General features: G+C 38.2%; 1 protein-coding gene across 2 annotated transcripts; it reads right to left on the bottom strand.

The window, feature by feature from the left end:
- Positions 1-93: 93 nt before the first annotated feature.
- ddah2 (dimethylarginine dimethylaminohydrolase 2) lies at positions 94-8,508 on the bottom strand. Of its 2 annotated transcripts, none has more exons than XM_038725019.1 (6): positions 8,372-8,508; positions 6,841-7,431; positions 5,680-5,868; positions 3,256-3,375; positions 2,669-2,812; positions 94-1,068 (listed from the first exon to the last, which is right to left on the bottom strand). In XM_038725019.1, exons 2-6 carry the CDS (start codon positions 7,138-7,140, stop codon positions 949-951), a joined length of 873 nt encoding a protein of 290 aa, XP_038580947.1. In that variant the 5' UTR covers positions 7,141-7,431; positions 8,372-8,508; the 3' UTR covers positions 94-948. The 2 variants fall into 2 exon arrangements, with proteins under 2 accessions (XP_038580947.1, XP_038580948.1); XM_038725020.1 differs by lacking the exon at positions 8,372-8,508 and adding an exon at positions 7,974-7,991.
- Between the last annotated feature and the right edge of the window lie 3,967 nt (positions 8,509-12,475).

The following is a 12,475-nucleotide window of genomic DNA, read 5'->3' as shown; positions in this document are numbered from 1 at the left end:
TTGCAAGTTCTTTTATTCTATGTCTAACACACTGATTTAGATTCTTGGGCAGTGAACGGGCACATAAATTACACACAAGCAGGACAACTACTCTTAAGTTGTCAGTTGAACTTTATTGGCTTTGTACTTACTACAAACTTATACACAAGAAAGCTAAAACAATTAAAAAATTCTGCATCTCTACCGGTCAGTAAAAGTTAATGTTTGAAGAGGTACCACATATCTAATGGAAATAAAGGCTCTAACACTCACAAATCCGCAGACTTGAATTTGGGTACCACACAGTGTCAAAGCACTGAATTCAGTTTCTTTATTTAAAAACAAAAACAAAAAGTCTTAAGTCTTGCCTGCTATAAACGGTGTCAATTTTATGAATCACTAAACTGGTTTTATTAATTTCATGATGTATGATCAATTCAGGTCACAAATCTGTTAGGACTGCGGGAAGTAATGGAAAAACTAATTCTAGGCCATATGCCTTAGTGGTTTTCTCTCATACATTAGCTAATCTGATTGTATTCATTCTGTGATATTTAAAAAGGATTTAAACGTACAGAAACACTTGTACCATTGTCTGTTCCCTGTACCCTTTTCTTTTGACATTTGTCAGCTCAGCGGTTGTCTGTAGAAACGGTTAAGTTATTGTAACAAATCAAAACAGTTACAGCTGAATTTAGTGGTTAGTTACATTAGAGTTTTGTGAGAAGGACAGCATGCTGCACTTTCGGATTAGCGGGGGGGGCAGCGGTGCCAAGAATCAGCTTGTATTCTACAGTATGCCTGTTTGCAGAAGTTGCATTTGGATCATAGTCTCATATGGATGCTGTGTCAGTGTTTCCCCCCCAGCAATAAATAGACAAGAACTTTAAACTGGAAATCTGTGATGTGGCCACCATGAACATGTCCAGGTAAACGCTGTGTGACGTGCTGGTGTTTGGAAGTGTTTTTTCAGAAATACGTGTGCTTTCTGTTGATGAGGAGGCAAAGAGAAGACAGAGACGCTCCCAGCTTGGAGGCCTCGCTGCAGGCTGTCGGCAGGAGGGTGTAGTCCTGGAGCTTCTGGAAGGCCTACAGAGAGGACAGAGGAAACATCTTACTCATCACGGGCACAGACTGTACTGGATACACCCAAAAGGGAGACATTACTGCCTAATAAAAGGAGAAACGGGAGGAAAAACGGCTTCGAGAATGACATACAGCAGAATGACTTAAATCTTTCCAGTGGCTTTTGTAAAATCACTTCATGACTTGAGTTCATTTAGACGAAATATTCTCGATTTTCTCTGGCATCTAAAATGTAAAATATTAGTCAGAAACTAACATGTAACTAACACTTCTAGATTTTTTAAAAGCATCACAAGAATCATCTCATCTCCAGTTTTGGGCCATCACCTTCCCATTGCTTAAAATAATCAGAGATTAACATCTACGCACTTAATTACATAACAACCTATATTGTGCTTGCAGCAGTGAACTGGATCTTTGTATATTTACTCAAGTTCTGTACGTAAGTACAATTTTGAGGGACTTAACTACCTTTCCTGAGCATTTCCTTCTCATGCTACTTCCAAGTTCTACGCTATAATTTAGATTTAGATAAATATTGAACTTTTTACTGCACTACAATTATTTCACAGCTTTAGTGACAAGTTACTTTACAGATCAAGCTTTTCCTAAAAATGTCTAAAGAGTTTATAGAATATGATGCTTTGTTATACATTTAACTACTGTATCTAATATATATGTAAGTATACTGTAAGTATAGCTGAAACGATTGGTTAATTGATTGATTGAAAACAAATGCAATATTTTGATAATTATTCCAGCTCCCCGAATGTGAGGACTGACTAATTTTATAATTATTTGTCAGGTTTGGACTGTTGGTTTAACAAACGAATGTTGTGAAAGTGTCACTGTTTGCTCAATTTTTTTTTACCAAACAATCAATCAAACTAATTACTTAAGAGAATAATCCACAAGAAAATAATTAGTTGCAAAATAAATAGTTACAATTGATTTCCACTTAAACCAACTACAACAGTAAAATACTGCTTTTACATTAATGAATGACCAATAATAATATAATGCTATAATAACTAACAGTCACTCTGACAGGCTCTGACGTTCGGCTTTCTGCATCTTGTCAAAAGTCACATTCAGCTCTCTATTATTCTCGTTGCTGTGAGTGAGAGAATGGCTTCAAAAGATGTTCAAGCTTTTGGAACCACAAAAGCAACTAAGTCAGCATATTTAATACCACAAATTTTGTACTGTCACACGTAATACAACGTTTCTGTTACGATCTCAGCTGAGGGAGACCTACAGCATAGGAAACAAAATCTACAAATTTTCTTTTACATTGTTATCAGTGTCTCTCTGTTTGTACTGATGAGTGATAAAGTTGATAAATGTCCAAAATAAATTTTTATAAGGAAAAGGACCTTCTGTGTTTCTGAATGCAACAAGGCTACAACTTCCAGCAGCTGAGGCACAGTAGATCAAACAGTATGGGGTCTAATAAAAAGTGTTTCTTAAGCTTAAGCTAAGACAAAATAAAACAAAATGATGCTGCCTAATCCTTTACTTTAATAAAGATAAGGCTCTTTTTGTAGAAACTGAAGCCTGCATCCCCCAAAAAAAACCCAACATGAACCTCTGCTGGACTCACAGAGACGCTGTCAGGACATTCCTCTGCAGGCCGGTGGAGCAGGAAGTCCCGATTAGACGGGCCTTTGATGTAGACACAGTTTGCTGCTGATTCCTCTGGAACAGTGAGCACTTCATAGTGGTGATCAGTAAGCTGTTCCATCATCTGGAGACAAACACATGCTTAATATTACTGTGCACCACCCTGACTGCACAAATGACCACTCCCAGCATTACACACAGACTCAAATGCAAAATTAGTGCCATTATTAATATGACCTCAGCAGTTAGGAATATATGAGCAGTTCACATTAAGACAGATAGAAAGGGAATCACTGACACATTCCCACAGAGGGAAAATGTGGTTTCTAATACTCGATTAAGGAACATCTAGCGTCTAGTGTTGGTGAATAAAGCAAAAATGGAAACATCTGCATTGAGACGGACTACATTAGTTTAAAGTTAAAAGGAAAAGTTTGGCATTTTGGGAAATCACCTTAATCATGAGCGCTATCACAAAGTATTCCTTTAAAGAAAATATATATTATTTTATATGCATTAAAACCACATACACATACCCAAACATTTACTACAAATACAGAAACTTACCCGGAGTGTCTTCTTGGCCCCGTTGCTGTTGCTGATGACGATCGTGTCTGGACCCCCCATGGAGCAGATGTTTTTCAGTCGGGCTCCGCCACAAACAGGGACAGTGGACACAGCAAAGTCCTGAAAAGACAGAGGTGGAAAGGTTTAATGAACACACTGTCCCTTCAAACGAGTCGTGTTCCTTCATCTAGTTTTGCATTAGTCACCTGACAGGCTTTCTTCTGTGTGTTGACAATAACATTAACAACGGCTCTGTTCTATTCAAGTGTAAAACCTTCACCACATGTACCTCGACACAAAGCAGCCTGCTGTGTGATTCTGGCGTTTCTTGTGAATGACCAGAGGCAGTCATGCAGTTGCCACCTCTTGGTCTGTATTCAGTAGGGATTAATGCAGTTGCAGTAATTCATGAATTGACATTTACTACATAGGTTTAAAGAAAGACATAAGATACATTGGTTATACAAGGTGTTTTGATCACATTTTTGCCATCATAAGTTCCTCTTTGACCAATAAGACCAAGTAAGTTATTCCTTTGTGATGTTAGTCTGTAAAACCTGCAATTATGTAACTAGACCCATCTGAAAGTAGGTTAATAGGTATTATTAGTGTTTAAAATGTAAGAGTTTTTGTCCCATGGTCTCAAAGTAATTGCTTTGTAGCTGAGGATTTTACATTTGGTCAAAAATCGCATTGGATAGACACACAACCCATTTAAACAGTGGGGATGTTTTCAATATGATATATTCTTTTTAACAGGTTATTATAAGATATTTTTGTCCCAAAGGAAATCTGTCGTAGTTACATACAGATCTGCTGTTAAAACATACAAAATAACACTATTATATATTATATTATGCACACTATTATAGTGTAATATAATGTGTGGCTACCACAGTATAGGATGATTGTGTACCAGACAGCTTACAAACATAGACGTGAAATCCTAATCAGGACAAAATAATGTTTTGCAGTCACTGGAAATTACGCTTCTGTGTGTTTTTAAAAAATATTGTGTTGCCTTTATTGTTTTTACTTGAAACAGACAAATATCAGTATTGTCAGATAAATAATTTACAACTAGTAAAGTCTACAGCCATGCTCTGTGAAGCTGTACTACAGTTGCGCTTTGAGCTAAATGCTAATGTCAGCATGCTAACATTCAGCAGCAGGTATAATGTTTACCACACCAACATTAATTAGCACTAAACACAGAATGCAGCTAAGGCTGAGGGGAATGTCATTCGATTTTGAAGGTATTGGACACATTAAAATTTTGAAATTTAAAATGCATGTTCTAAATTTCATAGCAATCTATCCAATAGTTGTTTAAACATTTCAATCAAAACAAACAAATGTGAACCTCATGGTGGCACTAGAGGAAAAGTCAGCAGCATTCATCCTCTGGGTGCCATGGGTGTCTGTATCAAACATCATGGCAATACATCAAATACCTGTTGAGATATTTCTGAAATACATAAACATGCACTATAACTAAAATAATCTCTCTTAGCTGCAAAATATATAGGAAGCACAAGCAACTTGGCCTCCGTGTTACAATGACAAATATCTGGCTATAAATATGTACAATTTTGTATTGAATGAACTGAAAAGCTTGAAAATGCTGGTGTAACAATTCTGAAACAAAAAGCAGAGGATGTCTGAGGTAATGGTCTGCTGGTCTTCCTCTTACATCCCCCATTCTGACCACAAGAACCCTCCCACCCACACTAATTCAAACCAGAGATACATACATACACATTCAACACAAGCAGATGCAAAGTGTGTGTGTGTGTGTGTTAAGAAAAGCAGAAGTGTGTAAAATGCACTTAAGAGAAGTGAAGGAATCAATACTAATTGGTGGGTCGTGCGAGCCAGAGGGCCCCCCTGCTGTGTGGTCTCCATTATTTGGCCAATGGAACGACCTCATTTATCACTGTTTACAGGCTATAATTTCCCAAATGCAATACAGCAAATGGCCACCTGCTCACTTTGGCAGCTGGGTCAGTTTTCTGATAAGCACCTTGGCACTGAGACCGTCTTTGTTGCACTGGCTAAAAAGATGGAACTATTGCTTATTTCATGGTTTTCAAAGGCCTCCCCATAACATTAGACTACACCAAATGCATAAGGCATTTATTAGTTTTTGACTCTGCTACTGAATCTCTGAACTCTGTCTTTAACCAAATCATACACATTAGGCTACTCTTTGTGATCTCTTTTTGATAACTAATGTAATATTTTTTGCCTTCCCTGAAACTATTTGGATCCCCCCTGGGGAGGCTCACCTGCCACTTTGAAAACCTCTGCTCTATTACATACAAAGGCTTGCATTCATGACAAAAGGCCCCAAGCACACAACTGTTTGAAAGAGGACTTCATCGATTCACACAGAGATCAAGTCGTTCTCTCCATGCATCTTACCCTGAAAGTGTCTGCCAGCACTTCCGCCCCTCTCCGGTTGGTGTGGGAGGAGATGCCAACAAAGAACTCCCTCCCCGTGAAGAGGACATCGCTGCCCTCCAGTGTGGCCCCTCCAGAGTCCCCCTCTTCAGCCCCCATCTCCACCACAGTCAGGTTCAGCTCTGACATCACCCTCCTCACTGCCTCCGCCTGGAGATATGATAAGTGAAAACAACAAAACACATTCAGTATGAAAGTTTGACTTACAGGGCCAGGGTTTCTCTGGATGAAAATAGTACCGTTATTACTGTTTGTACTATCTATCTATATTGTTAACAGAAATAATTGTGATATCCTAGGAAACCCAAGATCAAGATTATCTTTATTTTGTTTCATACAAACTGACTTGCTCTCTTTTAGAAAATGTTGCATTTGACTTGATTTGACAGCGTGATTACCTAGGTAGACATTAAATTTACATAACATCCAATAAGTTTGTTTACACACATATTTAGTCCAGTAGAAAATTAACTTGTATGGGACACATCGTAGACAACAAAGCAATAAATATTGTGGACCAGGAGGGAATCTTCACATTTGGTTTGGCACTACACTGTATTCTCACTTTGTACTGCTATTGCCTGTCTCTTCGTCCGAGTTTCAATAAATTTTGCTGCTTAAGACATCCTGAGTCTCCTGAAACCTTCTTCATCAAAAAGAGTTGACTAGCTCACAAGAATTTCCCTCACAGATTTTAGCTGGAATAATTTTATTTGTTGGGATTTCTGTAAGGATCCTATGATGAAGCTGTTTTGAAAAAGTTCCGTGATGATGCATTCAAGGAACCTCTAACGCCTCTAGCTGCCAAAAAGTATTACATTGCTTTGCAAAATCAAACCTAAAGGGCAAACAATAAAAGAATAAATGGCCATCATTTTAAGGTTGGTTTGAGTTTGGTTGTCTCATTTATTAGGTTGTTTACCGCAGTCTACTCTCAAGTCTCAGATATTGGAGTTTCCAAAATGGACCAATAACTTGACCATGTGAAAAATGTAACTTAAAATTACTAAATGCTATCTTAAAGAAGTGATTTCCAAATGACCCTGTAGATTAAGTGCATTAACAGAGGATTAGGGTGGAGAAATGGCTTAACTAAAGCCATTGTCTTCTCCCCTGTGTTACCTCACTGCGTCTCTGCTGTTTGAAGGGCCTGGTGATGAGCGCTGTGTCTCCCTGGATGACCGCTACATCCTCTATTCTCCAGCTCTCTGGCAGCTCAGGGTCAGGGGGGATCTCGATCAGCTGCAGGCCCACTTTCTGCCTCAGGGCTCCTGTCAGGCAACCAAACTGACGCTGAGCTTTAGCCATGTCCACTGAGATCTCCCCGTTCTCACGACCGTCTTCCGCCGCTTTCCCAAAAGTCTCTGGGATGCCCCGTACCACGGCGTGGGTGAAGCTGCCATATGGGCACATGTTTGCCATAATTTGTGCGTCGTTGAGTGTTTGTGCGTCTCAAGTGGTAGGAAATACTAAAATCTTGCCAAAATGCCAATAAGTTTGGTCTGCCAAGAGACAAGCAAGAGTTAATAAAACAAATAAGCAGCAGATCTAGTCTTGTAACTCTAAACAAAGCTAATGGGATGAACTAGGAGATCCAGGTGGAAAGTGGAGAGCATCTTCATCCCTCTCTCTCTGACTCTTCTTTCATTCCAGTCCTCCACTGGCTACTCCTCCATCTGCAGATGCCAAGGAGCGGAAACAGATGATCCCAGCCTAAGACAGAGGGAGATGGACACATTAACAAGGCCAGATACAATGGAGCAAACAAAACAAAGGATACATTTTTTTGAGCTCCAGTGTGCACATTTTCTGTGGTATACTGGAGATTAAAATCAAGCATGGCACTAAAGAGTTGCACTTATGTGAATTACTTGATTGTTAGTTTGTAAGAGCAAACAACTACAATTCATCACCAGTAAAATATGCAACGGCAGCTGAAATAACATACAGAGATAGCACAGTTGAAAGGAGACAAAGGAGTATTGTTCAAGGTTAGATTATAAAGAAACATTATTCAATAGCCCTGTAATATGCTGCAAATAATTACAGTGGGTTACATTTGGGACAATTGCCCTTTTATCATCTTCCCTTTAACTCACAGCAGTCGCTCACTGTGAGGCTGCAGAAAGGGATTTGGTTCCCTTCCACACAGGATGTTTCCTAAATCGGCTTCAGAACTTATGCAACAAGTGCTGGGCTTTGATATTCATTTTGTTTATTCAAGGCAGCACATACAGCAAATTAAGAATACTTACTTGGAAGTGTAAGCTCTCAAATCTGACTCAGTGGTGCTTAAATTTAGAGAACAATGCCACCTCTTGGAACAACAATATTTTTAAAAAAGTGCACTACATTTTGAACAATATGCTCAAAATTTAGTTGACTTTTTTGTCTTTTCATTGAGTCTGAAAATGTAACAAAAAACAAGCTGCGCAGTCCTGAGTTATCCAGCTGCAAAAATGAATATCAATCTCAGCCACACAGAACAAAACATCTTGAGTGTTTGGCTGCAGGAGTGCACCGCCCAGCAGTTCACTGCTCCTTCCCAAATACTTCTGAGGATGTTCCACATCTTTCTAACGGGGGAACTACCACCAACACTCCCAGAAGTCACGCAAATAACAAACAAAGGTGTGGACTTATATCTGCTTACCTCTTTTAAGTATCTCAGCTTCCACGCTCCTCCACGTTTCCCTCTGTTTAAGCTTATTTCCAAACCGACCCAGTTCCCGTTATTCCCTCGCTCCCCTTTTCCCTCTGCCGTTCTCTGCCGATCAACCACATCTAAAGATGGTGACTGTGAATGCAACAATTTCCGGTTAAGAATTCCAAAATAAAACCTTCTAGTAGGTAGGAACCCGTAGGGACCAATAATTGGAGCAGTTGTATCTGCTTGTCTTCTTTAGGATTGGGGAAACTACACCACACACCACCTCAACATATCAAATTGAATAGTTAATGTAATAAAACTCAGATATAATGAAGTGGTCAAGCCAAAACAGTTAGTATTTGCATGTATTTGTAGTTAGTACTTTAAAAGTTTGAATTTTGGGCGCCGCCCTGCTTTTATTTTTTTAAAAGCCAAATAGCTCAACTTCCGCTGTACTTGAGGTGTATTTGACGGAAATCTCCCACCCTTTCATCCCTGCACCCCCCCCCCCCCCCTCCCATCCCCCACACGTCCTGTCCGGATTCAATCAACGATCATTTGAATCACCACAGCCACTGTTGTATTGATTTCCAATACTGCTGAATGTAGCTATAAGTAACTGCAAGTACAAAATCACTCAGGTTTGGTTAGTAAAACATTTTCTGATTGAGTTGACAGTGCATAACACTAAACATTGTCCAGGATTAGACTTTAGAATTAGATAAAATACTACATATAATTATAAAATTATAGCTTTTTATAGCTAGCTTTTAGCCTATTTTTAAGGTGATAGTACAGTTAGGGGGCTTTTCATAGAAAAACTACCTAATTAATGGTTTTGATATCTTCATGACTGGGAAACTTGCAGGTCACTTAGAGTAATAAAGAGCAGTTTAATTTAGCTTTAACTGGTTGGCTGCATTATAGGAACAATTCTTGCATTAAGTTAACCATTTGAGCCCCACTGATGAAAGCCCTACTTTTGCCAGATATAAGCCTACACTGAAACTCGTTCACTGTATTGAGACGCTGAATTAATGACAGATTGGAGTATATCTGAGAGGTTTTCTAGGATTAAGAACTATTTCCTAAACCTCCCTTAATCCTCACGAATTGTTTGTGAAAGGTCAGATACTGTATCAGCAGCCCTGCTCTGGGCCGTCTGCTGTAATCTAATTGTCAATCGCTATTCTTCTCACCTCTCCCACAGTGGTCTAAACAAATGGCTGCATTAACCATATCAGGTTCACAGTAGATTCATTTCACCAGCATGTTAAACAATTTCAAGCTTGTCACCAGCTTGTTTTTCTCCTCTCCTTCTGTTCAAATACATCATAGACTAAGGCCTATATGCTGTATTACTGAGCCATCGTTGTTGTCTGTTTTTGTCTTTGTGACATGACAAAATAATCTGGCTTTTCCTAAAATGTGGGTCAAATGATGTTGGACACTGGTGAGATTGTTGGATAAGGTTTCCTCAACAGGCACGAAAGGACAAGCTCTGTATCCTTTTAAACAGCATGATTGTGAATTGAGTTTATAATAAGTCCATTAGTATTTGACTGAAATTTGGCAACTGATATTTGGAGCTTTGTACAGCGAAGATGTAAACACGCATAAACACATCCTAGGTAACAGATGGCTGGTGGATGTGTGATTACCTTTTTACTCATAAAGCAGCACAATATTCCCTTCTACTGTCTAGACTGAGTTACTGCAGCTAAGGTTGTTCATTCATCAACAAGCAAGCTAGTCAAAGATACAGAGGCAACTCAGTGACAAAGAAGAAAAGAAAGATGACATGTCTCTGTGTATTCATGTACACAGGAAGAAAAAGAGACTAATGGTTGATATAATAGTAGAGGGAAATATGGAGGGATTGAGGGGAGGCAGACCGCACAGACAGGATTAAAGAACACCATCTGTCCAGTGAGATCCTTCAGCCAGCACACAAAAACATCCCCATCAAATATAGCGTCAGCAAGTTTACCACACAAGCGCGTTTAAACAGTCTCCTCCACTCCCCTATAATTAAAATTCTGTAAAACTATCAACTATTCTATTACACTTTCCTCAAAAAACAGCCTCCGTGAGGAATGGAGGCAGGGACTGACACCTAATCTGAGTGTTAATTTTACATCTTTTGTATGTTTTTACTCATTGTGTTCAAAGTTTTAAATTCTTTATTTTACTAAACTTGTTTTCATCTAACATTTCCAATACAAAATGTTAAAATAATGCATTTATATGCCTACAAACAGGCAGTATTTCCTAGCTCATGCAAAGCAGTACTATGGAGATAAAGTATTTTTATTTAACAGTAGTGAATGGGTTTAAGGTTTCATTTAGCAGGATATTTGCAAATTCCTTAAGAAAGTGGATCCAAAACATCTGTGAGTCAACAGCACATCTGAGAATAAAAGGACAAATGTGCAAACCAAATTCCATTCAAAAATCTACTGCTTTATCAACAAACACACACATACCTCAAAGAGCATGATTAGTCATAAATGCTTAACAACATTTAAGACTTGTCACATAGCACACTGATTCCAGCAGATAACACATCATCCCAATTAAAAAAACTTATAATAAACTTATACATCAAATAACACAAGTCAAATTAAAGAAAATGCTTTGTAAAAACTGTTTGTCTGAGCTTAGCAGGAGTCAACATTTTAAGAGAGTTTTTCAGGCTTTTGGCTGTGTGTTGCATAATTAATCAACTGGTAAACAGCTTATATAGTCTGAGCTTGCTTGGTTCACTCAATCACAAGACTGCTGTCAGCAGACCATCCTGCATGCTGCCCTCATGTCTCCTATTACGCCCTAAACGATAATTCAGTTAAACTGGCTTGCTATTCAGCTCACTGACTCTCAGTCTCTGACATGCTGAGTTTCTCTCTCTGTGTTTCTTTCTCCGTCTAAGATGCTGACTTTTTCTCCACTGTGCTGACTTTATTGCTGTCTGTCTTTTCTGTATCCTTAGCACCTTTCTAACTGCTGTCTCATACATATACACTCAACCTAAACACATAAAATATTCTTTTGACTAAAATATAGTATTTCATACATGCATCGCCACTGAGAACAAGGCTGTAGCACCAACCAAACTACATAAAAAAATTTTATTTAACAAATAAAAGTTTCCAGAGTCCAGGTTCACTTTGGTTAATGTTAAACTTTGTTTAGCACTTTTTAAACTGTCCTTATCCCACATGCATGGTATACCTTTTTTCCACCACAAACTCAGCTATACATCTGACTCATCATTTTGTCAATATAATATAAATTTTCCAGAAATCAAAAATACAATTACATTACACAGCAACTATAAAAGCACATTTTTAAAAGTGATATTTTACAACCTTGAACAGTTCAAGGTTGTAAAAAAGTTTCACTATTTAAACAGACACACCAGAAAGGGGTAAGAAATAAAACTATAATACAGTCTATTTACATATAAAGTGACTTTATACAAACTTAATTTTTCATTGAAAGGTTGTGTTCCCAAAAATCTGAAACTATACATTTTAATGATCTACAGACATAAATGAGATGTGTGAAAGCCCCACATTAGCACATCCAAGTTATTTTTTAAACAAAGTTATGTTCCTGTAAATAAAACATACTCAGCATATTTATATGTTTAATTTTCAGCTTTATGTGTGTAATCACAGAATATATAAACTCTCAATATTATTAAACCCCCCGAGAGCTACAGCTAGAAACCTTTTTCTTTGACCTCCTCTACAATGAGGTCAGTGGTCCTCTCATTCAGATCTATTTAACATAAACACTTCCTTTTCTCTTTAGCTTGTCTTGGACTTCCTCTAAAATGTGTCCTCGCTCTCTGTCCTTTTAATTACTTCACCACCTAGTAAAGATGCTGTTGTTGTGACGGGTGACTTAAGGTGATTTCAAAATGAACATACAAAACATACACCTCATTCTTTAGGCTGTCCTAAACCATGTCAGCTGATCATAATTACCTCACCAAATTAAATTAGAAGTTTTAGAGAGGAGACACTGACTGCTCCGAGTAACATGGGTATTCAAATCAGGCCTACGACAAAAGATAGAAGACAAGAAGAAGAGAGCCAAAAT

This window comes from Micropterus salmoides, unplaced genomic scaffold (assembly GCF_014851395.1).
Source record: "Micropterus salmoides isolate LMB-PRFRI ecotype aquatic unplaced genomic scaffold, ASM1485139v1 Ms_hic_scaffold_17, whole genome shotgun sequence".
NCBI lineage: Eukaryota > Metazoa > Chordata > Actinopteri > Centrarchiformes > Centrarchidae > Micropterus > Micropterus salmoides.
This window is presented reverse-complemented; position numbering and strand designations above follow the sequence as displayed.

Bases quoted from the DNA above. Each gene is read 5' to 3' on its own strand.
- ddah2 (XM_038725019.1), bottom strand. From the start codon at position 7,140: ATGGCAAACATGTGCCCATATGGCAGCTTCACCCACGCCGTGGTACGG. The intron at 2,813-3,255 runs GTAAGTTTCTGT...GTTTGTCTCCAG, and splicing joins GGGCCAAGAAGACACTCCGG to ATGATGGAACAGCTTACTGA. The intron at 1,069-2,668 runs GTGAGTCCAGCA...TCCTCTCTGTAG, and splicing joins AATGTCCTGACAGCGTCTCT to GCCTTCCAGAAGCTCCAGGA.